Below are 24,337 nucleotides of genomic sequence, written 5' to 3'. Positions count from 1 at the left end.
TCTTATAAAAGTTTCGAGCCACCCTTCTCTCATGCCCGACATCCTCGCCGCGTACGGATCCAATTAAACCTGTGATAAGAGCTAATGGTTCATCGCCCGCTTCGTGGAGTTGTCTACGTTCGTGCGACCATAGAAGAGGAAGCCCAGGCGATATCATCGACGGGAGATGTGTCGACCTATCAGTGATCAAGACCTAGATTATATCTTCGCAGCAACCCGTGACTTTCCTTTGAAGGAACTCGGTGACCTCCATCATTAGCGGTAGAACCTCCTTGTTTTTAGGCTCCAGAACCCAGAAGCCATTGTGGCCCGCTTCTGGAGGAGGTTATCGAATTTCCACCATGGAGTGATATCGAAAAGAGCAATGTATAAGACAGCCTTACCTTTGTTTTCAATGTCAAGCTGCCAGGGACCACCATGTTCAATGTTAAAGAAGCTTGAGTTGCTTGGCTCTTCGCTGCCAATGGAGGAAACAAGCGAGAACATCATTTCATTAGGGTATTATATATCCGAATCTCAATGCCTTTAGCGTATGTAAACTTGGAAAGGTGCTGTAGGGTGTCCACCAGTTGCTGTTCCGCCCCTTGAGCATTGGCTGATATGGATAGTAGGTTGGCCATTTCCCCTTCTTAATCCGTCGAGTATTCCATGGCGTCTACTTTCATCAGCGACCACGTTGAACATGCATGCCTCGCCTTCGTCATGGGAGATGCGGAAATGCAGATAGCTCTGATCTTCCAGGGCCCTCGCTTGGTGGACTCGATTATAGACGCTCGCTGGACGCCGTACTGAAATATTGCTCTGGGAGAGATGTGTGAGCAATTTCGCGCACCAGCCCGTGTAGATCTCCTGCCTGGCTATTTCCGGTTCGATATTCGTCAAATCTGACGTCAGGCAGCGGACGGTCTTACAGAACCCTGAAGGCATCCTTCATGTCTATAATAGTCAAGTCCTATTAGAATGGCCCAGCGCATCTTGGGAAGAGACGTGACATCTGCCATAATGAACAGCTGTTATAAAGATTTAGAATGTGATAAGTATGGCCGGTAAGCATGATAGGCTGTTTGACAACCAGAGATTTTTATTTCATGAGTACACGGACAAGGATTGTCAAATCTTTTAGTACCTGAGATAATGTTGGAGCAAGGCGTCCTACCTACACATGTACTAAGGTAGCGGAGTGGGAGGTATAGCAGTTCGCCTTGTTCTTGTTGGGCATTGGTAGAATGCCTACACCTTAGGTACATGTACATTATACATGGAGTAAAGCTCACAAAAGCATACATGTACATGTATATGGCGGAGGGTGAGGCACAGTGCAGCTTCGCCTCGTTGGGCATCAATAGAACATCCAATTAAGCCCGCTGAAGCATCCATGGATATGATATGCAGCGGGGGCAGGGTTCTTGGCGGCAGCCTCGTCTTCATGCTGCTAGACATTGATAATACAGCCTATAAGACTCGTAGGAGTACATTAGTTGCAGGCGGTGAAAAGACATGACTTCCATGCTACTAATGTTCATGTAGGGTGGCTCCCAGGCAGTAGTGCCGCTGCGGTGTAACCGGTTGACCTCAACGTGAATGTCCTTATAGCGGGGGATACGCTCATCATCTTTCAACTGTAAAAGCCATCCTATAGGATTGCTATATTATTTTTATTATTATGGAGGAATTTCGCATCGATGCCAAGTTGCTATCCTCCCTTCAGGAAGCGAGCCAGGAAGACCTCCAGGCCCTTGCAGAAGTGCATGCGGCTCTTTCGGATGATGACCAGATCGAGCTATATATCTACATTTGCTTCTTGATTTTCCGGAAATCACACAATACACAAAGCCTTGAACAGGCACTGAAACGAGCTGGGGAATGGGTCTCCGCGACAGCTACAACTCATCCAGATTACAATCGGCGATGTAGCATCTTGAATAAAGCAGTTGTCTGTGGTTTCCGAAACCCGGCTGCAGAGGAAGGTATCGAAGCCGTGACAAACTTGTAAGTTGTAATGCGGAGCCCATGGCCGAAAAATACTCAAACTTGGGGAAAATATAGGCAAAACACTAACACACTACAGAAATAGTGAAGCAATAAAACTAGTGACAGATTTTCATCGCACCGGCCGCTTCGAATATTTGAATGGAGCTATTAGGAGTATGGATCTGGCAATCAGTAAAGCAGGGAAACATAGAACATCTTCTATGTTGAGTAATTTTGGAAATATGCTTAGTATGCGATATAAGCAAACGGCATCAATGGGTGACCTCGATCGAGCAGTTAGCATTACCAGCGAGGCAGTTGATGCTACGCCTACCAACCATCCGAAACGCGCTGCCTATTTAATCGACCTTGTACATATGCTTAGCATGCGATATAAGCACACGGCATCAATGGACGACCTGAATCGAGCAGTTAGAATTGCCAGGGTTGCAGTTGATGCTACGCCTTCTAACCATCCGGGTCGCGCTGGCCGTTTAAGCAACCTTGGAAATATGCTTAGCATGCGATATAAGCAGACAGCATCAATGAATGACCTTACTCGAGCAGTTAGCATTGCTAAAGAGGCAATTGCTGCTACGCCTTCAAACCATCCGGGTCTCCATGTCCGTTTAAGCAACCTTCAAGATATGCTTAGAAAGCGATCTGAGCAAATAAGACCAATAGACGCCAATCCAGCAGCTAGCATTGCCGTGAACAGGCACGTCCGCTTACTGGGCACGCCGGAAACAACAGGAGAGCGGCGGAAAAGTATGAAAGACCTTCAAATTACTCAAATGAGAAACGTCTATGACGTGCTAAGACTCATCTCTGGAGCTCCTGCGGACGATGTAGCAACTGGGAAATACGACTCCGAGGGCTGGGATGTGGATTCAGAAAAGAGTGATAAGGGTGCTGATTTTGAAGAAACAGACTGGGAAAGAAAGCCCGATCAGCTTGATGCAATCGAATCGGAAGCTGAAAACATGGACTGGGATGGAAATACCGTGGAGACCACTCAATCTTTGACTTTCGACCATGATCTTCGGAGCGGGGGAACAAGACCATCTACCGTACTCACGTCACATCCGGGAATGAAGGGTCAAAGACCGCGTCAAGAGCCCATAATCCCGGAAGCTGGGGAGCTGGAGATCAGAAATCGAAGGGAGGCTGAAGTCACTAACGCTGAGAGTTTGCTCAACTCATGCCCTTTAGCTGAAGAAGAAACAGAAGAGCAACAACATGTTACAGATGATTGTGATGTCTCAACTACCTACTCTGTTGACACACTCTCAGATGAGCCGAGATTACGTTACCTGCAAGTCTTTGCAGAGCAACTCGACAAGGACATGAAGCAAACTTCTGATCAATTTTGCTTCAGTAGCATTGAGGCAGAATACCTGGCTCCTATGCTGAGGGAATTCGCATGGAAATTACATAGCGAGTCCTCAACTCCGTTCCAATGGGAAGCATCAGTTATTATCCATAAAAAGCTGAAGTAAGTGTAATGACACAATTATTCCAACAAAGCGTTGCTGTTGACAATTACACAGGAATATCATCCAACTTCTAGTTCCTCGTCCACTGGATTGCGACGCCATTGGAAGTCAAGATGGCGAAAGCAGTTCAAGTGAGGGTGAGGATCAAGATGAGTTTTCATGTCGAGAAATATTCAGGAAATCCAAGACAACTGTTATGCAATGGGTTTACGACGTTGGAACATCGCCCTATGCAGGCGAAGAATTGGCCCTGCCCACAGAGGACGGCTCTGTTCGGGACGATATTGAGCATGATGAACACGGCTCGAAAGAGCCATTGCTTTGGCAGGCGCACAGTCTTGAGATTCTCCCTCAATTACTGGACTACGAGCAATTCATCCGAGTGTCGGACGCGTACCAATGGCTTCTAACCAAGATTCGCCAGCACGGCCTTCTGACCTTTCAAGCACCAAATGCCATGCTAGAGATAGGAACCAAGATTCGAAACCATCTGCGTGCACAAGAACCCCTACGCAAAATGAGCAGTCGACGGCCTCTATCTATGGTGAAGATGACGTTCTATTTTGATTGGAACCTGGATCGTTCGATGCGTGATACTAGATCTTCCCCCCAATGTGAAGACGCTCTGGGAAGAATGGTTTGCTTGACGGGGTCGTGGAACGAAGCGCAGGCCACGACCGTGCAGGACTACGTGGATCAAACATGGCCACGATCTGGGGATCTCATGACTCTAATGCAAACCCTTCTAGCAACTCCCGAGGGGCAAGAATGTTCTTGTGAGATTCGAAGCTGGATTATTAGGGTACGATTTATAGATGCTGACGTGCTCTCAGACCAAGTTCATGAACCTATTTCATCCAGACACGAGAGTGGCGCTGGAGCGGCACGACTTACAGCTTGTGTTCAATCTCCATCCGTGTGCTGTATTTCAGTAACTGGAAGCCTATACTTTGTATCCGAGATCGGCGAGCAAATTGGATGGTTGGCATCAGTCCTGCAGTCTTCTTCAGATCATGACGGCCCAGTCGCGTGCACCCCCGGCGTCAATGATCTCCAGGTGCACATCCAGGATGAAGGGCCCCATGGACCGATAGTAGTCGGTTCATGCAACCTGTCTTTGAACTTGGAAACAGCGGATATATCAGAACTAAGTCCTGGACTCTGTTGGGGTCGCCTGTTCTATAACCCTGTCCTGGTGCGCGGCTATCCCATTCTTCAAAGGACGCAGCCAAACACGGGTCTCGAGATGTCCTTGGCCAACATGGCCGCCATCATTGGCTCTCAGCATGTAGTGCAGTGGGGTGAGCGGATGATTATCAAAGGTTTCAACATGCTCATGATCGCAACGCTGGCGGCGGCCGATATCATCGTATGGCATCTCCTTGTAAGTGAACACCCGGAAGAGCGGATTTCGTATATCGACCCCCGACTTGCTACTCTGGATAGCGGTGCTGCAAAAGGGATTTCTCTTAGAATGCTTGAAGAAAGACGTCATGTTATTGGATGGTGCTCTAGAGTCACTGATTTATGCGGTATGAGACTCTTCACAGTATCGTTTCGGCCCCAGATTTTTGATGATAACAGAGAATAGGCGATGCAACTGCGAACCTGAATATTAAATCTTCGGGATTACGGGAGCCACCAGCATCTATCGTTATTGACCGCCTATATATCGAGGCAAAGGCCGATTTTGGTGCTGGTTTAAACATGAGCTTTAACCAGAAAGAGAAGCCATTTTGGCTTATGCGAGAGAACGACTATCCTAGCCTTCTCAAGTGGGTTGGTATTCAACCTATCGTTTTCTACGACGTAGCAGATCGCCGGGCTTGGCTCACAGATGGTGCCTCTGCACTACTTCACCTTGTTCGGGTATCCCTATACCTGGACGAAAATGATCCGGAATCGGTGTACGATTGGGTCTTCGACGCTACGCAACTCAAAGACAAGTGGCATGGGTTTACTGGACGCCAAGCAGCCTTGAAGACCCTAAAGAGTTGGGACAATCTCAGCCTCAACGTCTATGTTGTTGGCAAGCAACGCCGCAGTGAAGGCGGATTCGAGACTGAATATGCCACCCTCGAGACACGGGTTAAGAAGATGTTGCACTCTATTGAGATACTGGTTGACAAGCAAGCCATGAGTAGCTCACAGGACGGTATTCGGATCCCGCAAACCTGGGACATTCGCCGCGATATCATTGGGTTTGATATCCAAGACATCATTGACCCATGTAGTGCTATACGTTCTCGCGTCAAGCACTTGGATTCATGGGGCCATGGATGGGTCGATTTAATCCCTTCTATCGGCACGACCACCATTTTCGGCCGAGGGTTTGGTGATCTGATTAGTCCCGAAGAACCGCACACGCTATGCAGCGAGTGGAAATCCGTACCCAAAGGGAAAGATCTCATGGCTGCTTCTGTTTCAACATTGCAGATGCTGTACAAACAGCGCCTGCTCAGGGAGGAGCCTGGTTTGGGTCCGGGCGAGCTGACGAGCAAGATTGTCTGGGTCTCGCAGCACCACCAGTTCAAATCTTGCGAGTGTTTGCAGAGAAGCGCCAGCAATACCGAAGACGGAAATTCCCACACCGCTTCTGTGCAATTTCTCGTCGCCAAAAAGTCATTGATGTCACGCCTCGTGCTTCGCGGGTCGACACCTGTAGACGTAATGGCACTCGACGGGAAAGGAGCTGTAGTTTTCGGGCACAATCCATTCTTGAGCCGCAAGAGCGAGGGCAAATTTACAGCTGAACAGCAAGACGAGGACTTGGATACAGCATCCAGCGTCGAGCTGAGCAGTCGAGGAACGTTGCCGTTTTCTTTGGTGAGTCCGGCTACCAGCGAGTCGATTAAATCTGCAGGGTCAACAACTATCACATCGCCGAGTTTGAAGGCATCTCCAAGTGTCGAAATTCGGGGCGAGGCCAGTTCGCGGAGCGGTGAGAATGAGAAAAGCGATAAAAAGGGTAAAGGGTGGATGAGTTTCATGAAGTTTTCAAGGTAAAAAGGTACATGTGGTTTCCTAATCCAACAAATGGGATGTTGAAGGGCCGTGATGAAGGACGTCGGGGTTTACCAAGACGCCCTACATAGGTAATTCATCAGCACCTAAGTATGTGAAGCTGCTGCTTAGCGGGCCGTCCGTCCTTGACCTTTTGTTCGCCAAACTTCTTGATGCGGATAGCCTGAATGGCAATCAAGCCAATGCCATCTATAGGAGAAAAGCCTTCAAGACAACCCATATAAGCAACCTGCTCAGAGTAGAGGTTTGATGCGTCGCTGGAGCGGCCAAGAACATAGGTATTGCCCATGCAAGCAGCCAGCTTTATCACCCCAGTAACATTCCGCTAGGAGAAGACGATAGAGTTTTCAATCAATTAATATTTTACTTTGCACAAAGACAAGAAATCATCTGTTACTTACAACCCCCCGCTCCGGCCTAAAGCAAAAGCCATTGTAGAGGATTTTGGCATAACACAAGCTCATGAATTGACCCCTGAGCCTACGAACACGGGGAGTCTACAACGAGACCCTCAAGACCGATACGGGCCAGCTAGGCAACTGGAAAAAGCATAGTTGGTACTTGTCCTGGTACATCACCAGAGGTTGATTCAAGCGAGGGACATACCAGTCCATCTAGGAGCATTAGGCTCTTCAGGGCCAATGAATCGGTTCTCAACAATATCTCCACGGCCAATGCCATTCTCCTATCCAAGCTGGTTCAATCGCTTGAAGGATGCCACAGAATCGGCTGCTTCCTCGTCACCGACAACAACCTCGGAGATAACACCCTTGTCGAGATGATTCGAGAACCTCCCCTCCTTCGCTCAGACAGAGGTGTAAGAAACACCATATAGATCTAGCTTATACAGAATGGCCAAGGCTGTTCGAGCTCAGATGAACAATTCACTTCCCTACCTATCAAATGTCCAAATTCAATCGACCAGCCCATGAGACGTATCAAATGATGAAAGCAGATTCATGCACAAGATCCATTCCCAACCGATTCATCACTCACCTTCCCTTCAATGAGGCCGCCGTACAAACCCAGTTCATGCACATCTAAGCATCCTCAAAACAATAAAGAGCGACCAGGAGAACACATATAGACAACCACACACTCCACATTGCTTTCATACAACTACCTAACAGCTAAACAGCAAACCACCACCATTACTCATATCCCACAATCCGTCCAATCTCCCCAAAATGCTCATTCCATTCCACACCAATCCCTCAACAACCACCGCCTCAACCAAGGCGAAATCAACAATATTAACAAAAGAGCGGAGAGACTTCCAATCCCCCGTCTGTGCCCAAGTGCGAAAACCCTCCCCCGCGTCTTGTGTCCACCCGCACTGTACGTGTTATACCGTATCCCGAATCCTAGAGCTCCCTTCATCCAAAGACCAATGCCGATGCCTGATGCCGATGCCGATGCCGAATCTGCAGTATATTGCGTCTACAATTCCCAACGACCCCCCTCTACATGCATTTTTTCCGAACTGAAAAACATGGACAACAATAACAAAAAGTGCAATCAAGCAAAGTAGCTCTTCCACAAGACTCCTTCCAAGTCCTCGAGTTGCTCCTGAGTGAAGTACTATAAACACTAGTCAGCATCTCTTCTCTGTTTGCATTCAACGTGAATGTTGAGCACTCTTACCTTTTGATCAACGGTCCAGCTATCCTGTCTCGTCTTCTTGAATTCACTAAGAATTCCTTTGGCGGCCTTGCCTACAACTCCTGGATCACCCGCAGCTCGTCGAGCCACGGTCGCCAGCACCTCTGGCATCCACATAGGAGGCGGTGTCGCATATGGGAAAGCCTCAATAAGCGCTCCAAGACCCAAGACGGCAGCATGTCTCCTATTGATTTGCTTGTGCACGTCCACGGGGGTCTCCGTTCCAGGGAGCTTGGGTCCACGCTTAGGCATGGGGTTTTGGTCCAGCTCGGTCTCGAAGCGACGCTTGAGGCGAACAATCATGGGATCGCGGATGCGGCTTGGAGAGCAGCGAATCATTCCGGCAAGCGTCGTCGCTGCACACGCTCGAACTTCTAGCTGAGGGTCGCCGAGCATGTCAGACACAGTGGTAAATAACAGGTCGCGCTGGGGCTCTTCCGTCAGGAAGATGCGGCGGAAGTAAATGACCTGCATATTGACAAGCGCGCGTAGCCGTTGATGCCAGCTGGCCGCGGTTCTGCCAATTCTGACAAGTCCATCGATGAATTGAGCATCTTCTCCGTCGCGGAAAGGGATATTGGGGAGGTGGCGGTATACATGATACGCCAACTTCATGAGTTCGGGATCCTCCTTTACGTCCATCATGTGGAGCAGCTGATCCATGAACGGGGTTGCAAAGAATGGCACCAGCTGACTGCACTCGTGAGACGACAATGTACAATCCAGCCACACCAGCACAGTCTTGGATCCGGACGTGTATTGAGACTGCTCCTGCTGTCCTGGGGTTCGCTCAAGGCGCCACTTCTCGAGCCGGTCAAACGTGTTCATAATTGTAGCCGTAAAGTCTTCCGAGGCTTTGTATGGCCGCAGACCAGTCGATGACGCCTTCTTGTTGGCTTCTAGTAGTGCTGGCACATTCTCAAACGCTTCGTAGTACCTCGTCTTATAGATGATAGATATAACACGAGCAATGGCCTCACGCACAGCCTTGTAAGGATGGTCGATATGAGCCAAGAAATCCTCCAAAAGCGGCTTTTCATTGCGGAAATGCCATCCGGCATCAGCTATCGAAAACTCAAGCAGCTGGATCTTGGAAGATTCCTTGAAGGCGGCGTTGGAGTTCATGTCGAGACGGAACGACTTGAGGTGATCCACAATCTCGTGAGCCCGGCGCGGGTCCTTGGAGTCAAGGATGAGATGGAGGCAAGTCAGCCAGTATTGCAAATTCTCCGGGGTCAGGTCATTCTCAAAGATCTTCAAGATAAAGGGCGCGGCAAACTCCCAGACCTTGTTTCGAATCTCCGGCGGATCATCGCTGGATCCGGCAAGCAACGCACCAAGAATCTCCGACGTAGCACGGTGCTGGTGCTTATCATTACCATCCCCGTAGACCTCAATGGTGAGCTCCTTGACGTCTTCCAGAGTGACGACCGTCCGGCCATAGTGCATCAAGTCAAAGACGTGCATGAGAAGGTAAACCTCATGCATGCGGAATCTGTCCGTACTGGAGTCCCTAGGCTCCTGTTTGAGATACTCAAAGCACTGTGATACCCACTCCTTGGTCAGAATCTTGCCAATGTGGTCACGCACCGCTCGCTCGGTATCATCATAGTTGTCAAAGTACTTGGGGCGAGCTCGGAACGCGGTAAAGGTTTTACCCCAGACCAACCATCCGGGGTGGTCAGCATCCACCATGTATTCGGCCTCTTCGAGAGGTGACTCGAACGCATCCAGGAACTTTTGGGTAAACTCAGCGTCGCCCTTCTCTACGGGCACCTGGACTTTGTTCCTATAATCCACTTCCTTTTCAAGCAAATAATTGTTGAAATCATGATCATAAACCGCTCGCATATCAATGGTCGAGAAGAGTGTAGTAAAGGCAGAGAGATAATAGTTTCTCAGGCCTGGATGCGGATCGTTCGTACCGTACGCAACCAAGTCCACGAATTCCATAGGGGCGATTGTGTCGAAGCGGAGGCAAAGGTTGGTTGCAAAAATGGCACACCGGGACGCTATCTTCCAGTGCGCTCCCTTGGCCAATTTGATCAGCCAGAGTCCGAGTTCCGCCTTGGAGGCTTCCACCTTGTCTCGCCTCTGCAGAATGAACTGGTTGCGAGTGCGGATCGGCGATGAAACGTCCTCGTCGGGCTTGATGGTGTCTACCAAGGAGGTGTCGATCAAAACCGTCTTCTCAAAGGGCTTCCCGAATTCTATCAGCGAATAGATGACGGATGTTCCGAGAGATTGTATTGAGGGCTTGTCGATGCCAGCAGTCTCGATGTAGAGACGCAAGGCCTCCGGGGCAAATCTCCAGTCTCTGATAAGCGTCCTCAGCAGCGATGTGAAGAACAGGGAATACATGGCTCCCTTGACTCGATCGTGGTCGTTTGTCTCGATGCTCTTTTTGAAACCCTCCAGGAGGACGGGGATAACCAAGGGCTTGCCGCCAATGAGCACCTTGAGCGACGAGTCTTGCGCGCCCTGGGCAATACGACGGACGTCTGCGTACGAGGAGAGACAAGACTGTGCAAGATCCAACAACAGCCGCTTGTCCAATTCGCTCTTTTGCCGAGCTGATGCATTGTGCTTCATGCGCAGCATTTGATACGCCTCAGCGCGCTTGATGAGCAGAGGGCGGGGATAAACCTTTCTCAGGCCCTTGATCTTGAAGGCGGCAATATCGCACTTGTACAGTCGCAAATGTCTCTCCAATGGGTGCGCCGACCGTTCGATACCAACGTCCGTGATCCATGTGCGGTAAGCAATGTACAATGTAGTGAAACAGTCGACATCATCCTCCTCATTTTGAGTGAGGAACGCGTGTGTCTTGGTCAGCAGCTCACCAAGCTGCTCGCGCAAATCATGGATGCGCTCATAGACGGGGTCACTTGGACTCAGGAGGTATCCAGCCTTGTACCTGTACTGAGGCCGCAGCTCTTCGTCTTCGGCGACCTCTGCAAGGGGGTCGTCGTCGCCGACATCCCCAGACGCTTCTTCTTGATCAATATCCATGTCGACGTCGCCGCCACCAGCCTTGGCGGCAGTCTCTCCCGAAGCCCGCTTCGGATCAAACATGGTAGCCATGCCGCTAATAACCAGGCGAATCTGCTGCATCAACCGGGATACCTCGTCGGACCACTCTTTGTTCTTGCCCTTTCGACTCACGGGCGGATCATCGCTTAGCAAAAGCTCCAGCTGATCGGACGCCGACTTGATTTGCGAAGCAAAAAGCTCCACGGCAAAATCAATCTCCGGTGGCGACGGCTGGTGCCATTTAATGGTAAGGTCGGCGGGCGTGGTAGTCTTGCCCCAGTCGGCGACATCAAGGCCTCTCTCGAGAACATCGGGTTCGTACAGGGCATGGTCGATGGGGTATGTGTGCGTCAGGTTGAGCAACAGATGATGGATGTAGTTTGAGACAAGGATAGTAGGCAGGCCTCGGCACTTTTCTTGCATGTACTGCGCGATTCCGAGCAGCTCGTCCTTGTAATTGAGGACCTCACGGCCAACGTGCACAACGGCCATGGCCAGCATGGTGACATACCACACCAGGGCTCGATCTCTGGGCAGATAGTCCGTACCAGTAGTACGGTCGGAAGCTGCGTGGTTGAGATCGATCTCATTGCGAATGTTGACCACGAGCATGGGGATAAACACCTTGAGGGTCTTCTCTGGGTTGACCTTGCAGAGGGCGTTGAGGATCCAAGCCATGGCATCACGCGCCTGGTGGACAACGTGCGACGAAACAAAGGTCGCAATCTTTTCCAGAGTAATGTCGAAGAGATCCGCTGACATTGACGCGAACAGAGGAGAAAGAGCGGCGGGTAGAGCATTAACAACACTGTCCTCTGGTGTCCCTCCCCTCACCTGGTTAGCGTCAGGGAGGTTCTCCAGCAAAGTAAAGACTTTGCCCAAGAGCGTGATGATGAATTCGCCAAACCCGGCAGTCGAGGATCTCAATATCATGGCCTCATCCTCGTCTGTGAGTTCGGAATTATAGTCAATCTTGACATTCTGTCCCTCGAGCTCCATGCGCGCCATCTCGCCCTGCACCCATTCCATGGCCAAAGTCGTGTCGTGGATGTGGCTCTCTCCGCTCGTCAGCGGGACGATGGGAATGCTGTAAGCAACGGCTTGGATAAAATGCAGGGTATACTGTGTCTTGTTCAAATCATTTGCGTCGATGCCAGGGAGCGCCAGGGCCAAGAGAGCAGTAATGTGGCAGCGATAGCCCTTGAGCTTGGACATGACGTTGGCAATCATTTGTAGGCCGTTCAGACTGGAGGTGGTTCTGTGAACCTCGACCAAGCCCTGAAGACTCGGGTAGAAGCGCTGCAGTGCGCCAGGAAGAACCAGGTCAGGCTCGAGGTAGGCCAGACCCTGTAGCGCATTATTATATATCTGCGCAACACGAGTGCTCTTGGAGAAGATTCCCATAAAAGTGACTTCCTTGAGAGTACTGACGAAGCGCTTCTTCAAGGCGTCGTTGATCTTACGATCCTTGGGAACTTCTAGCTCCGAGCTCTGTTCGCGGTTCCACCGGGACACAAAGGCGTCCGTCAGGTACAGAACCAGCTGGGCAAGCATGCCCGACCAGGCACCCTGGTTGGAGGGGTGGAAAAATGTATCGATAGACTCTATCAGGCCTTCCAGGCTCGACATGATGGACTCGTCATGCTCGCAGCAGATGGGAGACAGAGAGCTCACAATGAGTCGGGCAATCATGTAGGCGATGGGATACTTTTTCTTGTCCTTTTCGAAATACACGCCGGTTCCAGCCAGATAGTCGAGGGGCGTATAGGGCGAATTGGCCTGACCAACCGGGATCTGGGTGAGCCGCAGAATTGCCGTAAAGACGAGGTCGGACTGAGCCTTTGTGAAGATGCCATGCTCCCCAAAGGAAATGTAGGAGCAGTTGCTATGATCTCTCGCTATCCGCGAGAACAAGTCTATAAAGGCCACATCGACAACCTTGGATCTGTTGACCAAAGACCACAGGTGGAAGAGAGTCGGGAAGAAGTCGGCCGGGTGCGATCCCACGTCCGACTCCGGGGCGGGGTGGCTGGGCAGGAGGCTGTTGAGAGCTCCTATTACGACGAAGGCGTTCTGGAAGTCGTTGAGGCTGAAGAAGGGCAAAAACTCCTGCATCATCGCTAACCTCTCTCTGGGGTCGAAATACGTGTGTGCATTGAGAGACAGCCTCAGGAGCTGCTTGGCGGCTCGTCTTCGGCTGGCCTGGTGAGCTGCCACCTCCGAGGGGAGCACGTATGCTTTGACCTCATCCCAGAGAAGTCTCCAGTCGAGGGTCAGATCTTCGCCGGGCTTCAGATAGTGATTCTTCCTAGATTCAGATAAAGAGTTAGCTGATGCTGATTTAGCAACCCACTTGCCCGCACCACCCCACGCACCTCGTCAGATTGACAGCCATTCGGACAAATCTGTCGGCGACGTTGCTGTCTATGCCGGGAGCCAGAGCCAGCGAGTAGTAGAGCTTGGCCAGCTTGGCCCTCAGGTCTCTGGGCATCTCAAACTTGAGGTTCAGCCATCCCTGGAGCTCCCTAGTCCAGTGCAGCGCACCGGGAGAGAAGTCCTCGGCCTGGATGGATATGTACAGCTGCTTGAGGATGCCCTGGAGGGCAGCATCGCGCTGGGCCTCCTCCTCGACCTCAAAGGGCAGCTGGAGGAAGTATGCAAAGGTTCGCTGTCGGTATCGCCGCTTGTCGTCGTCGTCGGACTTGGAAAAGGGCAGCCCAGGCGAGGTGGCACGCGAGATGGGCTCGTAGGCGGCGAAGCTGGTCATCAAGTGCGATGCCGCACTCGCAGACAGGGCGGCCGCGGGTCCTTCATGGCTGGGGCCGATGTTTTCGTCCATCGTGGCTTTCGTCGACGTTGTGCGAGGCTGAGAAATTGGCAGCGCAAGAGAGGGGTTCGCGGCTCAAGGGGGGGGGGATCGAGGTAGGGCTGCGATTTTGCTCGAAGCCGAAGCTCTGGGGCAACGACCGTGGCGTTTCAAGGACGGCGACGGGCGCTGAGGCTACCCATGGGGGAATCCGCAGGACGGCGGACGCAAATGAAATAATACGGAGGGGAAAAGGGATAATGGGAATGGCAGAGGCCGGTTACAGATGCAAAACGACGCCAGCAATAATGCTGATGCTAGTTGCAAGCAGGGGCAGGATTCAAAGGCACGGCCAATGGATTTCCAATGGATGGATCAAAGCAAGTGGCATTACGACACAGGGTCGTGGGCCTAATCCGACGGGTATGGGTACATGCACATGTGCCCAGCTGTAGCAGCTGCCGCGAGTACCTCGACTTTCTAGTGCGTGCTCAACTGTCGACGAACTGCTAACAGCTGCAACCTCCAGGGCATCGACAGCAGCGAATATACAGGCAGCACAGCACTGATGCGTCAATGCTTTCCAGCGGGAAGAGCTCAGAGCGGGCACCTTAGCGGCCGCGTTAGCAGGCACTTTAGCTCCAAGTGCCACCTGTGAAGCCCCCCGGAGCGTTCTAGGCAGCTTGGGGAGACGGTACTTGTCACGGAGCACGCCAGGCCATACTCCAGGTCCGTACCTCCGCACCTCCGCACCTCCGTACGGCACTTGGGAACACGTCAGTAGCGGCAGCCTGCCTCGCCGAACTGGAGCCTTGCAGCTCCAAAATCACGGGGCGAGACAAGGGCTTGGGGGATGGAGATATTTCGGGGGGGTTCATGATGCGGGCATTTGCAAGTATTTGCATGGATTTACTGGTCTATGAACAAATGTATGCAAGATGCTAGAATTGGCCATCGCAGAAGTGGTTGATTCGCGTTGATTGTCCATGTTAGATTCACGGCTGCACGAATCAGTGTCGGCCTATTTTTGTCACCAGATGCCCTGCATCTACATACATATTCAGCCCGGAATCACGGGCCACCCCGAACAAGCCGGCAGTGATTGCAAATTCAAGAATGACAAACAGGCGTCATGTGCACTGATCCCGGTTCAACATCCCTACAGGGTACATGTAGGCTTAATGGGGTCTCATCCAAGACGGAACACGCAGCTTCAGCCGCGAAACAAGCCCTGTCTCGTGCCATGTTAGAGCCTCACACCAATATCAATCATACAAATGCCCTCAGCTTCAAATGCATTTCAAAACACAATACAATTCAAATTCATCGATAGTTCATTTAGTAATTGGAGAGTATGTATTTGCAAGCCTACAAATCAGAGGCGTAAAACAAAGAAAAACAACGCTGGTGATGCTAATGTCTGTGTCCCATCCACATTGCCCTCATAAAATATATACAAAAGAACAAAAACAATTCCTCATCCCTGCAGATTGCCACACAAATGGTGGAGCTTCCATCAAAAGATGATGACGGCATATGTGTTATGAAACTCGTTGATTGCCCGAGTGGTGAAATACTCTTTGTGCTAGCCGCCGCACACGCGTCCGGCATGTCCCTGTTTGCTCCCTGATCTTGAGATCACCCGCATGCTTTTCGTCCGACTCTCTTTCCGTGATGCTGGACGTCGCTGACACTGCCGCCGCCTCGCGTCTTTTCCTCATAAACTCGCTTCCCGAAGACATTGCTCGTCGAAGCTTACCAGAGGTCATGTTGCGGGCAGCAGCCAGTTCCTCGGGTGACGCATCGGCTAATGAAATTCGGGGATTCGCCTCTCCTGAGCTGCTGCTCTCGATGACACCTCCTTGAGCACGCCCTGAGCTGACGCGCTGGGATACGGCTCGGGGAATCTTGGGAGTGGCCGAGGCAGGCCAGCCCCTCTGTCTGAGGCTGATCCAAGTCGCCGTGGCCATCATGAGGGTCTTGTTATATTCGGAAACCTCCATCGACGGTCTCTCCTCTGCAGTGTTGGTTGTGTCTTCTGAGATGCCACTCATATCTGTAACGGGGGAGTAGATGCCGCTGGATGTGGACATGGTCGTATATGTATCGTAAATTTCCAGGCACGTAGAATCCAGGATTCCTTGTACCGGATGTCTGCGTGTTGACGGCTCCAAGATGCTAAATGTCCACTTGCCGTCTGGGGTGGTGGGAGTAGTCGGTGATGAGGGAGTTGTGTTGGCAGTATGGGCAGATCCCCAGCTTGCCCTCGGTGAAAACAAGGGTCGCTTAATCCATCGAGCTTTGACAGCCTCCCCATGTTCGTTGATATGGTTAAACTCATATGACCCATTGGCCCTAGCGCTAGTAACCCAGCTTGTCCCATCCTGGAGCACAATCTTAGCATAGTCATCGTCCTCGGATGTGCAGATAACGGCTAGAACATCCTTATGATCCAGACTGCTACTGCTATCGTATGCGTTGTCAGGGCCATGACCATCGTGTTTGTGGGCAAAGTCGTCCCTCCGGACCAAGAGAAGATCGTTCTGGCCAAGATGAGGCTTGGCGTGGAACATGCGAGGGAACGCCTTGACCAATGCCGGGATAATCAGACTTCCCGCAATGAGACTTGACGGAACCACGTCAAACGCCGGAATCGCGCGCTTCTCCCCGAGCTTCTGAAGTTGCAGCAACACTCGCGGCCGGATCTGGAAAAAGGCCCGCTGCTTGGTGCGCAAGCCAGGCGCTGGGAATGCCAGTGCATATCGCGACGACTTGCGCGGTCCACGCTTTCTCTTTTTGAGCCGAATTGAAGAGTCTGTCCGCTCGCTAGCTTCAGAACCAGAGATGGAATCTTCATCCTCACTGGGAACGTCGGACTGGCCGACAATATCGGAATGAGGCTCACGGAACCGGACAGTGGCGATGTCAGACGTGGTACGACGTCGACTTGCAAGAGAGGAACGAGGATTGCGAGTCTCGGCGACGGAAGCCGAGCGAGGTGGAAGAGTGTCGTTGGTGTCGGGAACTGGTGAGGTAGGTGAAGTAGGTGAAGTAGGAGCTGTGGGTTCTGTGGGAGTGGTCGGTTCGGTGTCAAAGAGTGGTCGTAGAGCAGCCAGAAAGGAGAAGCGGTTCGGCTGAGGTTGTTCTGCAGGTGGTGTTGAGAATTCATGGCCGTGAAGGGCCGCTCCTGAGTGTACGATCATGGTGTCCAAGGTTGTGTGTGTGTATATATATGTGAAGCAATTCTATAACACCGCCCTGGGACCAGGGATAGGAGGACGAACAAACCAGGACGGTCGTTCTATTTCGTATTCTATAGTCGGCATACGAGTGGGAGAGGAATAAAGTGTGCGCAATCGTGGTGGATATCAATCGTATATATGACAAAATGAAAAAGAGGCGTCTATGTAGTGGGTTCGTATTCGTCGTCGGATATGAGAGAGCTGAGATTCAAGGAAATTGTACGCCGCGCCGTGGAAGCAAGGAACATTCGGGATGAGATGAGCTTTACTGTCGATGGCCGTCGTCTACGGGTTCGGTAACAGGAATTGTGGGAGTTCGAGTGGTGAAGATATCAATGACTGAGCGACGGGTTGACAGAAGTTGAAGCGACCGGCGCTTATAGCAAGTTGGTTAAGATGTATAAGCGAGGGTTGAGTCCGGTGAGCAGTTGAGTTGGAGATCTGCCGTACTCCAGGTACCGATGCGATGATGAAGGAGAGATGGGGAAAAGAACGACGGAGCGACGACGAGAGAGGAAGAAGAAGAAAACAATTGTCGCTTTGTTGATGTGGCTTGTCGACAGAGGAACAGAGACAGCTTGAGCCCTTTCGAGAAGAGAGGCTGCAACTGGGAGAGCCGGAGGTTACCGGTACATCAGCCCGCACGCGACCAGAGCCTTATTAGTGGGACGACAGCCGGGGGACATGTACCATGTACGGGGGGTTCCCTGAACGGGTACGTAGGGGTGACAGAAAAGCCCGCGTCCGATTCAAAGCGGAGTTTGATGTGCGCGGCAGTCCGAGGAGGAACACCTAGATCGGGGGTTTTTCTGTTTCGTCCCTTTTTTTGGTTCTTTTCGTTTCTTCCCTTTTTTCCCAATCCTTTGCTCAAAACCAATGTTCGGAGGGAGCAGCAGCGAGAGTCAGTGCGAGACCAAGGAGGATTCGAGGATTCAAAACCTGAAACAGAGCCAAGTAGAGTCGAATAATATGATGGACGGCACGCCGTATTAGTACACAGACATGATGTATGTCTGTACTTTGTAAAAAAAAGTGTCCGAGGAGGCCAGACCAGCTGCTAGAAACTAGGTCTTAGTAGTATCGAGGTTAGCCGTCAGATGGGGCGCCGCAAAGTGGCGATTGGAGTTGCACAGCTTTTTCAGCACCCGAGGAAGGCTGTGGCGTGGGACATGTGGACTTATGCCTCCATGTACCTGGCAAGTTTTCATCTTAGCGCTCATTGGCTTTTGGGTTTTTTATCCTTTTTCTTTTTTTTTCCAAGGAATGTCGCCACTTGGTCGGCAGACTGACAAGCAGCAGATTCGAACGTTGTCCGTGGAGCCGGGACAGCCGCTCGGATCTGGGCGGTACTGGGCATGTCCGGGCCATGTACCTGTGACCGGTGCGTCATTGAAGGAAGAGGAGAGTGAGACACGCATTTGGCTGCTCGAGGGGCTGTCGACAGGCCCTCCCTTGCATTGTGATGCACCATGAATGTACATGTCGCTACCTGGACGATACTTGGGATGGCCAGTCCCCCCGATTGTTTACTTGTTGCAGTAAGTGTACTCCGTATACTACCGTATATCCACGGCCACGGAACTGATGGTACAAGTATTCCATTGCGAATGCTTACCTTGTCTACCTAGGCGTCAGTCAAACTGGGTCTCTCTACTATATTAGCTCGTGCCCGTGCTAGAGGGAGATTTTCTTTGCTTTGCCGAGTGGAAACCCATAAAGGAGTACGCAGCAAGCTCAGACGATGCCCAGCCGGAAGACATGACATGTGCGGCATGCGCTTACTGTACAGGTTCCGCTACGCGCCTGTACTGCATACAAGTCGAGGCCCGTCATCTCCAGTCAGCCAGCAGCCGTCCGGGGCCTGATGCGAAGGTAGAGAATACTACAACCAAGACGTGATGTGGTGCAGGCGCCTGATGTACCGGTACCGGGTCGAGTGTACTCGTATCCTCCAGACCGACTTGAGCTTCTCGACTGTAGATTCTATTCTCCTCGGTCCATGCATTCAACCCATCACGCTACAACGTCGGACTCGCGTGTTCGTCTTTCTCCTGAGTCCTCCTTCTTCCATTCTTCCTTTTTCCTTGGTCCCTCGTTCACATCGGCGTATTCGGACTCGCCAGGCGCCGTGGCCAGTCGTGGGCGGGCCGCCGAGCGAAAAAAGATAGTGCGTGCGTTGCCGGCGAATGGAGAATTTGGAGATCAGCCCCTACTTTTTGGTCTTTGTTTCTGACAGGGATCAGCCCGCCTTTCCGAGGGCAGGATAGAATGGAAGGGAAAAGGGCTCCCGTCGTCCAATGGCTGGCCACCCACTTGGTCAATCCACCTGCCGAAGGATGGGCAGAAACGGAGGGAGCACATGCGCAGGTGGCAGATCCAAGCGTGGCACGTCAACGAGGTGGGATTCGAGGTTTTGTTTGTTTTAGGTCTGCCATGCATGAATCTGGGCTGCTCTCGCGCTCCGTGTCCCCCGTTGGTCCAGTCCAGTCCAGTCCAGCAGCGAAGCGAGGGGGAGACAGACATCAGATGAGTCTGGCTCTGGCTCTGGCTCTGTCTCTGTCTCTCAACTCCTCTCTCCACAAACACAATGGGGGCCAACTGTTGCCCGACACTACCCTTGTGCCGTCCTCGTTCTCGCCGTCACTCATACATGCTAACTAATCAGTTAATACAGGACCTGCTTCTCTCGTTCCGAGGTGATACAGAGTTCCGAGTAGTTGCTTTAATCCAAGTGTCACTAGCCATCTGCGGCTCCCACACGGACCAGTCCCACCTCCGACCCTTCCGCCCTATTTAGAGCAAATGCTAGTCCGCGATGGACTCAAAAGCCAAAAATCGGGCTTTGTCGGGCCACACCTCACCGACTGTTTGCGGCTGAGAGACGTCCGTCCAGTGGCTGGCCTGACCTGGTTGCGCCCTGCATCACGGCCAGTAACAACAGCCGATAGTCAAGGACAAGACGCGACGATGCCTGGACCACCTGGCACCAGCAAACTCATGCGCATATTGCTACTAATGTGCCTACCTACTCATAAACTCGCATGCAAAGGCCTACACTTACTGCATACTGCATCAAGGCTAGGGCCATGCGACGCACTCGGACAGTAACTCAAATCACGGACAGGACAGGACAAAACAAAACAAGACAAATGCAGGCCTATTCAAGACTCGTCTATCAAAACCTTAACCCGCTTATGGCTCCGCCTTGCTGCGAGAAATTTCTCGCGCCAGTCCAGCCCGGCCACGTCCAAAGCAAAAAGACTGACGCCGTGGAAGAAAACGGGGACTCGAAAAACGAAGAATCCTCGGCCGGGACCGAGTCCGCGGGCCCGATCTTCCGGGACGTGCTTTTTTGTTTCTGCTTCTGCTTCTGCTTCTTGCTGCACAAGGCTAAACTGATGAAGCCGTCACGCTCCACCACGCTCGAAAAAAAATCCCCATTCTGCCTAGCCTCGGCCTTGTTACGCTTCCGAAATCCTGGCCCATCGTTGCTGTCAAGACCAAGAGGGAAGAAAAATTGCTTCACTTTGGCCGGTGGATATTCCGCTTGGTAATGCTCACCGAAGACGTGGAATCATCGATCCCCAGTGGTTCAGCGGAAAGGGGAGTGCGCGCTTACCAAGCGGCGGCAACTCCTTCGACCTCTCCTGTCCTGGGGGGTTTTTTTCTCTCTCTTCTTGTTCTGAGGATTGCTTTTACGACTAGGCCAATGACAACTCGGCGCGCCCTCAAATCAGCCCTAGGCAAGCAATGACAGTTGTCTGCCTCTTGTTCTCGGCACAGCTGTCGAAGGATCCTTGCCAGGAGCCGGCTGGGCGTGCTGCCACGGCTCTTAGTCTCAGCGCCACGCTTCCCCAATCCAAGGCAACGCTCCCTACGTGTTCTCCATACCTCCATGGAAGGCGTCCAAACGAGAGCGAGCTTGGTGGTGGACATGTAAGCTGCCGCGCAGGCACGGTACCCAAGCCAAAGGCCATGGCGACGAGGCCTCGTAGGAGGATTACGAGTACGTCTCTCTCTCTCTCTCAAAAGCCCAAGTCAGCCCTTTGAGATTGGCGTCGACTTGATCAGATGCCGCGTGGGTACTATTACCAAGTGCTGATGTTTTTTTCATCTCGTAAATGCTCGTTGCCCTTTTTGGGCCGCCAATGATAGTCACAATCCCGATGCTCTGGGCCAGTCTTGGCCTTTGAGATTTCCTTGCTTGGCAGTATCCCATACCTTGACGGGTCGTAAGATTTCACCTCCATAGTAGTTGGCCGAAGTTGGGTATATCAGTGCATATGGGATGACGAGAGTCGCATTATCAAAACCTTAAAAAAACTCAAACCAGGATAGAGTTGAGAGATGAAGCTGTTCACCGTTTGTCTCATGATGCAATGGTTCGTACGCTGGGGACAGGCCATGGCGTGATTCTCGAACCGAAGCCGTCTCTCCCTTGAACCATCGCCTCGGCTCATGAGCCCTGGACCATCTCAAGCTGACAACTACCCCACGACTTCTGATCCTAGTCGTACTGGAGTGTTTTTGGCAAAACATACTGTATAGATCACATCTATCCGTGTGACTTGTCGGGAAGCCAATCAAGTCGGTGTAAGGGGGTGCTGGATGGGGTGCTATTGGCCCCTCAGAGCTGCCAATGGAAAATCGACAATGGGCAGCTTGCACATGGCTGGCTTGCCCTGCAGATAGGAGGACATGGCCAAACCCTCTTTCACATGCCATGACTCTAGGCGAACTCTGTTGAATCATTCATTCGTCCCATTTGCGTCTCTTTCTGGATGATAAGCATCTGATCTGAGATGCGTAGTGAGTGACATGCTTTTGGGCTAAAATATCATGACATCTACTTGTAGGTTAAGGCCAGAGCTAAAGGGCGCTGACAGCTAAACGTGACGCCACCCCGCGATAACACAACAACACATCAGCCATCGGTGGTATTAATAGCAAGCTTTCGGGAAATGGGTAGTGACCTAATCACCAAAGAGATGAGACGGTGGTGACTTGATTGCGAAGAGATGGTGACCGGGCTAATGCTAATACCTGATGACCACCTTGGTCCCGGCCAGGTACAGACAAGTATTAGGGATGAAAGAAGCACCTAGTGCTGCATCTCACCATATAATCATGATCAATATTGGGAATCAATATCGAGTAATCGTATTTGTTGTTTGCTAGTCTCGCATTCCTGCAGGATTTTCGAGATGGAGTTGAGCACATGGCCGGTTTTAGTCTTGTTGGACAATTGGTCTCGCATAAGCTTTTGCGAGTCCGAATACGAACAAGACCGAAGTGAGACATGGCCAACGTGGAATGCGCCTCTTGTCTCACCTTGTGTTTTTTTTTAATCAGGCACATGGAAGATGCAACAAAGACAATCGTCATGGTAGAATGTAAGACACAATTTCTGTAGCGTGTCTTTTGTGACTCCATGTCTATCGTCTTAGTCAGTGTCGGTGTCGGTGATGCGAGGAAGATTGACATCTGATTGATGTCTCCACTGCCAAATGCGGAAAATCTACGGACCCCTCCATTCAAGCACTTTGTCGATAAGATCACCAAAGAGCTTCCTCACGCAAATCTAATCCGCACTCAAACCACCAACAAAGAATGATGATGAATCACCCACGATAATACGCCCAATGGCTGTCCAAACAAGACCCTCACCCTGAGAACTCCATCGCACAAACAATGTCGCGCTCGACGTTCATCGCCGCCCGCAACTCGCGGCATCGCACCGCAGCGCTCGCCCTGTATCGCGCCCTCATACGAACCGCGAGTCGCATCCCCGTGGCGCAAGATGTTGCGCAGAAGCCGATTTCTCGGATTGTGAGGAGACGGTTTGAGAAGAATTCGGGGTATACGAGCTTCAGGCTTGTGTATGCGGCCATGGCGGCGGGATACAAGGTGCGCCATCATCTCATGAATTCGTAAAAGAAACTTCTGTAACTAACAAATACATGAAATACAGTTCTTGAACCTCCTCACGAAAGCTCAAACTCCCAATTCCCCCGAACACACCCAAATCATGCAACATCTTCAATCCGTCCGCGACACAGCCGCCGCATCCCGCGCAATCCCGCATCCTCCACAGTACAAACCCGTCCTCCCCCCCGAGCCACTCCTCATCAACACCGCCAAAGCCAACGACCCCCCAAAATACACTTCCAGCATCCTCCCACGACCAAAGCACTCGCTCACAGGGCCCAGAAAAGTCCCCTCCGTGAGCGCCACCGCAGACGGCCAGCCGTTTGTGCGATTGAAGAAGCCCCAGCCGCACGTCATGTCCAGGATGATTGGGCGCAAGAACCGCATCTTCGAGAGTCGGATCATGAACATCTTGGATATTGATGAGAGGGTTGTTCCGGAAGCTGCGTTGGAGGATGACTGGGATCGCATGATGGACGAGTTATTAGCGGAAGAGGGTTCGAAAAAGGGAAGAGGAAAGCAGCAAGACTTGCGTCAGTCGGCGAGGGAGGATCGTTTCAAGATGGAGACGTTTGGATGGAGCGTGCAGCTCTCCCGGCTTTGGTGGGAGTTGAAAATCGAAAAGACGTGGGAGGATTGGATTGCCAGGGGAGAAGCCCTTCACCAGCTTGTCGAGGAGGAAAGATCCCTGGACGAACAAGAACGGGGCACAAGGGATGACGCTACGAAGAGGAGCAACAACAACCGTCGGCGGAATGAGTTGGAGTACGATGATGCACCGCCCAATGTTGGACTTAGTGCTATTCCCGCACTGCCACTGTTGGAGGTGATCCGGAGCACTCTGCCTAGAGATGAGGCATTGGAAAATGTTGAGGAAACGCAAGATCCATTCCTATCGCCGTCTTGGGCCGCGCTGGTCAAGTCTCAGGAGGGCAGGATGTTGAAGTGGGCAGGGAAGCGTGTTGTCGGCCAGCGAGGCGACTAACATGAGCAAGATGGCTGCTTTTTTACTTGTTTTTCTTGAGATGGAAAAGGAGAGCTTGTATAAAATGACGAGATATAATTGTAACATTATGGTTGTATACTATCTATATACCACTGGGAGCCGGATTGAACCGAGCTGGGCGTTTCGAGGGATTTAAAAACATAGAAGAAATATAGACGACGAACATGTA

At 51.6% G+C, this 24,337-nt stretch overlaps 4 protein-coding genes across 4 annotated transcripts; 2 read left to right on the top strand and 2 right to left on the bottom strand.

Moving 5' to 3' along the window:
* Nucleotides 1–1,663: 1,663 nt before the first annotated feature.
* Nucleotides 1,664–6,473, top strand: Triagg1_3298 (uncharacterized protein; the record flags this gene model as incomplete). Its single annotated transcript, XM_062897574.1, has 5 exons — nt 1,664–1,989; nt 2,069–3,466; nt 3,522–4,243; nt 4,301–4,999; nt 5,059–6,473. 5 exons carry the CDS (start codon nt 1,664–1,666, stop codon nt 6,471–6,473), a joined length of 4,560 nt encoding a protein of 1,519 aa, XP_062757822.1.
* A 1,536-nt stretch (nt 6,474–8,009) lies between these two features.
* Triagg1_3297 (uncharacterized protein) lies at nt 8,010–14,025 on the bottom strand (the record flags this gene model as incomplete). Its single annotated transcript, XM_062897573.1, has 3 exons — nt 8,010–8,072; nt 8,136–13,494; nt 13,562–14,025. 3 exons carry the CDS (start codon nt 14,023–14,025, stop codon nt 8,010–8,012), a joined length of 5,886 nt encoding a protein of 1,961 aa, XP_062757821.1.
* A 1,508-nt stretch (nt 14,026–15,533) lies between these two features.
* Nucleotides 15,534–17,195, bottom strand: Triagg1_3296 (uncharacterized protein; the record flags this gene model as incomplete). Its single annotated transcript, XM_062897572.1, has 1 exon — nt 15,534–17,195. One exon carries the CDS (start codon nt 17,193–17,195, stop codon nt 15,534–15,536), a length of 1,662 nt encoding a protein of 553 aa, XP_062757820.1.
* Nucleotides 17,196–22,925: 5,730 nt separating this feature from the next.
* On the top strand, nt 22,926–24,147 carry Triagg1_3295 (uncharacterized protein; the record flags this gene model as incomplete). Its single annotated transcript, XM_062897571.1, has 2 exons — nt 22,926–23,141; nt 23,206–24,147. 2 exons carry the CDS (start codon nt 22,926–22,928, stop codon nt 24,145–24,147), a joined length of 1,158 nt encoding a protein of 385 aa, XP_062757819.1.
* Between the last annotated feature and the right edge of the window lie 190 nt (nt 24,148–24,337).

Source organism: Trichoderma aggressivum, assembly GCF_033847375.1.
Source record: "Trichoderma aggressivum f. europaeum strain CBS 100526 chromosome Unknown scaffold_009, whole genome shotgun sequence".
Taxonomy (NCBI): Eukaryota; Fungi; Ascomycota; class Sordariomycetes; order Hypocreales; family Hypocreaceae; genus Trichoderma; species Trichoderma aggressivum.
Note: the sequence above shows the minus strand (reverse complement) of the source record. Positions and strands in the feature narration are given on the sequence as shown.